At 45.8% G+C, this 4,938-nt stretch overlaps 1 protein-coding gene across 1 annotated transcript; it reads right to left on the bottom strand.

The window, feature by feature from the left end:
• Positions 1 to 203: 203 nt before the first annotated feature.
• LOC113996861 (BTB/POZ domain-containing protein KCTD9-like) lies at positions 204 to 4,523 on the bottom strand. The gene is made up of 7 exons (XM_039382216.1): positions 4,329 to 4,523; positions 2,641 to 2,708; positions 2,447 to 2,542; positions 1,366 to 1,521; positions 1,023 to 1,128; positions 641 to 767; positions 204 to 447 (listed from the first exon to the last, which is right to left on the bottom strand). Exons 2-7 carry the CDS (start codon positions 2,644 to 2,646, stop codon positions 324 to 326), a joined length of 615 nt encoding a protein of 204 aa, XP_039238150.1. The 5' UTR covers positions 2,647 to 2,708; positions 4,329 to 4,523; the 3' UTR covers positions 204 to 323.
• Positions 4,524 to 4,938: the final 415 nt, after the last annotated feature.

Below are 4,938 nucleotides of genomic sequence, written 5' to 3'. Positions count from 1 at the left end.
ATATTGTGCTTTAGAAATTAAAATGCACTCCAAAGTCAGGCAATGCTAAACAATGAAAGTCTTGAACCCTCCCCCCCAAACCAGCCCCACTTTCTGGTTTCAGAACCAGCCCACTTCCTCACTCTCTTCACAAAGGGAGAAACCTCATGTTTCCACCTCTGAAACAAAAACTCCCTCCCCAAAAGTGATCAGAAAGAGTCTACTTAGGCACTACTGCAAATGGAAGTTGTCTAATAACCATTCCTTCTAACTCAGGAAGGGGAGGAGGTGAAGAAAATCACAACAAATGTTTGGAATCCTTCCTCTTCGACGTCTTCTCTTCCCTATCTGACACTCTGGGACATGTGCAGGGGGGTCAGCATCTCTTCATAGATGGCTCCTTTCACATCAGAGCCCCTCAAATTGGCTTCCTGGAGGTCACAACCTGATAGGTCACAATTCGGAAGGGGAAAAGAAAAAGAAGTGTCAATGGAATGCACCCAGAACTCTGTTCAAAGCTTTACTGGAAGTCCATTTATCTGAACTCCATTGTAGGCTGAAGCTGGAGAGGTCAGCCAAAAGCCAGCAATCCCCCAAATTCCCAGCTGACTAGAGGAGAGAAAGGAACAGGATGGAAAATGAATCCCAACTCACTTCCCAATCAGTTCCTGCCAACGTTGCTCCCCTGAGGTTACAGTTCTTTAGTTTGGCATTTTTCACCTTTGCAACTCGGAGGGTAATTCCTGTCATCTGACTGCCCTCCATGGCCACTCCTTTCAGGCTGGCACCTGGAACACACACAGAAAGGAGTTCTGTGAGGAAAACCAGGCAGAAACACAGCAGCTCCACACTGGTGCTGCCTCAGAGCTGTGTGAATTGGAGGAGGACGAGGGGATTTGGGGCTGAGATGGTCACAGACTCAGTGCAGCCCTTGTGGGCCCTTCTCAGGGTTGGACAAACCACAGCTGGACCTTTTCTGGGCCATGGAAATGCACAAACACAGGCTTCAGTTGGCACAGATTGACAAGGCAAAAGCTTCTCACCTTCCAGATTAGCTTGAAGGCCTGATGGGTCCTCAGAGTCGCAGCCTTTCAGGGACGCTCCCCCTGCGCTGGAGCGCAGCATCTTCACCCCTGGCAGGTTGGCACACTGGCACAGACAGGAGTCACTGAGGGCCGGAAGAACAACACCAAAGACAGTCAAGAAGACAGTTTTAATTTCTGCTTTGGGAGTCAATCCCATCAAATCATTACTGGGAGGAAGTGTAAAAGCTTTGGGAACCACAACAACTCTAGAATATATTTAAGAACTCGATATTTTACACCGCTCTGTTTGTTCCAGCTGCTCTCTGTTAACACAAGCCCAGCCCTCCCAAGCTGCAGCAGCTCTTCCATCCAGCACAGAGCCTGACAGGTCAGCCCTCCCCAGGCTGGCACAGCACAGGTTGGCACGGGCCAGGTTGCAGTGGCTCAGATTGGCCACCTTGAAGTTGATGCAGCAAAGATCCAGGTGGGAAAGATCCGCTCCACTGAAACTGAGACCCTGGAAATCCCGAGGAATAAACCCCCCAAAAGGGTTACAGAGGGGAAGGGGTAGGTCTGGACACAAAGTTAACATCATTGTGTAGATATGTGTATGTTAATATTTACAAAGTATATGTATAAATATATGGATAGAAATGTATTAAAATATATGCTGTCTATAAATATACACAGATACAAGATAGATACAGACACACACAGGGCCTGGGAGGAGCTGAAGACACCCCACCAGGGAAGGGGGCTTATAAAAAGGAGGGAGAGGGACTTTTTCTATGGGCCTGGAGGGACAGGACAAGGGGCAATGGTTTTTCAACTGAAAGAGGGCAGGGTTAGATGGGAGACTGGGAAGAAATCCTTCCCTGGGAGGGTGGGGAGGGGCAGGGATGGAATTCCCAGAGAACCTGTGGCTGCCCCTGGATCCCTGCAAGTTTCCAAGGACAGGCTGGATCAACCTGCTCTAGTGGAAGGTGTCCCTGCCCATGGCAGGGGGTGGAATGAGAAGACCTTTAAGGTCCCTTCCAACCCAAACCAGTCCATGATTCTATACAGACAAATACACACAAGACCATTTATTCTACTACTTAAGACTAATGAAATCTAAATGCAAAGCTCTCAAAAATTGTCTTTGGTTCATTTTACATTTCAACAAACTGCTCCTCCAGGAAAGCTTCCCCCTAAAGCAGGAATGCAGCCCAAACCACCCTGGAATTCCAAGTCAAGGTCACTGTGCCACAGCTCAGAATCCAAACTCAGTTCAAGAGAACACATTGTTTGCATTTCACGTTGCCACATTCCAGCACCAGGCACCAACACTCCAGAGAGGGACAGCACAAGGGGCAGTGGGTTTAATAGAAAAGAGGGAGGTTTAGAGGAGATGTTGGGAAGAAATCCCCAGAATTTTGTTAGAAAGAGAAATGTGTTCTCACCTGACAGCGCAGCTCGGACTTGGGGGGTGTTGCCAGCAGGAACCGGACAAACTCCTTCTGAGAGGTGGAACAGTGATCCTCAGCTGGCTGGGAATTCTGTTGGGAATGTTGTTCAACAGCTGACACAGACAGCACTAAATTACACATCCCCTGCAAGGGCAGGGCAGGTGCATTCAGGTCTTCAAACAAATTACCTTCATGGCTATTTCCAGGTGTTTGATTAGTGAATCAACACCAAAAAACGTGGCTTCCTACAGGACACCTGGAAACAAAGAGTTTGTTATTTCCAGGGAACTGTGAATCCAGAAATCACCCTTCTCCCTGCTGGAGAACAACCACAGCCATTGTATTAGATGTAACTGGGCAGAGGAAAAGCTTGCTTGCAGCTAAAAGGAAAAAAATCACTCAGCCAGGCTGTTTGCAACACCAGCATTGGGTTAAAGGTGTCAGCTCCAGAATTCCAGCCAGACATGACTCCAGGATGGACAACTTTTAATGCTCCCAAGATAAACAAAGAGCCTGTTTTCATTAAATGAAGCAATACCTTCATTAAATCAAGCAATACCTTCATTAAATCAAGCAATACCTTCATTAAATCAAGCAACGTGGAGCTGCAACGCTTGAGAATAGATCCCGAGGAAATAAACTCCAAAGAAAACTACAGAGATGAGCACACAAAGGTCCCTCTGGCTTCACCTGGAGGGCAAAGCTTAACTCCCAAAGAGGAATAATTCACATGTCTAACAGGTAATACCTACCTGGCAAATTAATGCCATCATTTACAATGAGCTGTCCGTGACGTAAATAGTTCAAAATGGGCTGTGGTCAGTTAGGAATGCTCCTCTATGATCCTGCTTGTTCCCCCAAGCATCTCTTTCCACAACAGATATATATATATATATATGTATGTATACATATATATAATTAAATTGGATCTATTAATATATAGAATTAAAATTGATCTATTAATAGAAGACCATTTGCTTCACTTGCAGAGTTTTATTACCAAAGGTGGCGGGACGTGAAAATTCCACGTGTGAAAGGGTGTTTAATAAAGGAGGGAAAAAAGGAGTGTATGTGTGTGGGGAAATCACCTTAAAATGAACTTGTTGCTGCTCTAAATAACTAAAATATTTTATCAAATGCATAAGAATTAAAGCAGCACTAAGGTTTGAGTCTGACTGTCTCCCAAAGGCTGCCCCGGGCAGTGTTTGCTCGTGGATTCTCCTGAGGAAACTGAGCAACAATAACGTGAAAACCTAAAATCAATCAAACAAACAAACAAAAAAGGACCCAAAATACTAACTGTGGAGGGAAGTTGTATTTTCACTTTGTGAGATAATAAACAGGTGGGCAACAGAGAAATAAAGAATTATTAAAAGAATAATTCTATCTTCTGCTTTGGTACTTTAATATACTTCTGATATTTTAGATTCCTTAGCTTGACAGTGCCTTTGGCCTACGTTGCTAATTTATTACTTGAAAAAAATAAAGTTTATTTCAATATACTCCCCTTTATCTTTAAACATGTGGGCCAACCTGCTGTCAGGTTCTTTGTTAACCAAAGTGCTTCTAGAAAACAAAGGTAGAGCAATTTCATTTTTACTTCATATAAAAAGTGTTTACAAATTGATTTCTTGCAAAACTGTGGTGGTGAACACAAAATACAGAGAAAGTGGCAGAAGTCAAAGACCTCCTACTTCATAAGAAGTTATTTTTCAAGCTCTTTTGCTGCACTGAAATCAATTCCCCCAAATAAGGAGCAAATCCCGATTAAGGATCAAATCCTGACTAAGGATCAGATCTTAATTAACAGCCAGATCCTAATTAATGATGGGACCCTAATTAGGGCTGGTAGGTGGGGCCTGGGGGGGTTCATCACCTTTGAAGCAGGTGATGAAGTTCTTCACTTTGGTGTCATCCAGGAAAAGCTGCAGAAAAGAGGGAAAAAGCCTCAAAACACTCAGGTCTATCCTGGGATCCGTTTGGGATCTGTTGAGATTAATTTGGGATCCATTTAGAATCTGCCTAGGGTGTATCCTGAGTCTGTTTGGGGCCTGTTTGAGGTCCATCCAGGATCCATCTGGGATCTCCCAGGGATCCATTTGGGATCTGCCCCACCCCTATAAACACCCAGATCCGTACAGCCGCCCCCCCCATATGGACACCCCCACTCCTATAGACACCCAGACCCCTATAGCCCCCCACCCCTATAGACCCTGAACTCCCCTTTAGACACCTCCACACCCCTATAGACACCCAGACCCCCCCCCAGCACCTCCCCAAGACCCTCAGACCCCCTATACCCCCCCTATAGACCCCACTCGCCCCTACAGCCACCCTCACACCCCTATAGACACCCCCACACCCCTGTAGACATGCAGACTCCCCCATAGATCCCATTCACCCCTATAGACACCCCCACACCTCACAGACCCTCCACACCCCATATATCCCCCTATAGCCACCCCTACAGACCCACCCCATAGTCA

The sequence above is a fragment of the Pipra filicauda genome, unplaced genomic scaffold (assembly GCF_003945595.2).
Source record: "Pipra filicauda isolate LSUMZ 115617 unplaced genomic scaffold, ASM394559v2 scaffold1102_size36048_pilon, whole genome shotgun sequence".
NCBI classification, from domain to species: Eukaryota; Metazoa; Chordata; class Aves; order Passeriformes; family Pipridae; genus Pipra; species Pipra filicauda.
The sequence above is the reverse complement of the archived record's forward strand: the minus strand, read 5'-3'. Positions and strand labels throughout refer to the sequence as shown.

Excerpts from the sequence above, each read along its gene's own strand:
- LOC113996861 (XM_039382216.1), bottom strand. Across the intron at positions 1,522-2,446 it reads AGTCCGAGCTGCGCTGTCAG|GGTCTCAGTTTCAGTGGAGC; the intron begins GTGAGAACACAT and ends CGGGATTTCCAG. Across the intron at positions 768-1,022 it reads CCTTCAAGCTAATCTGGAAG|GTGCCAGCCTGAAAGGAGTG; the intron begins GTGAGAAGCTTT and ends TGTGTGTTCCAG.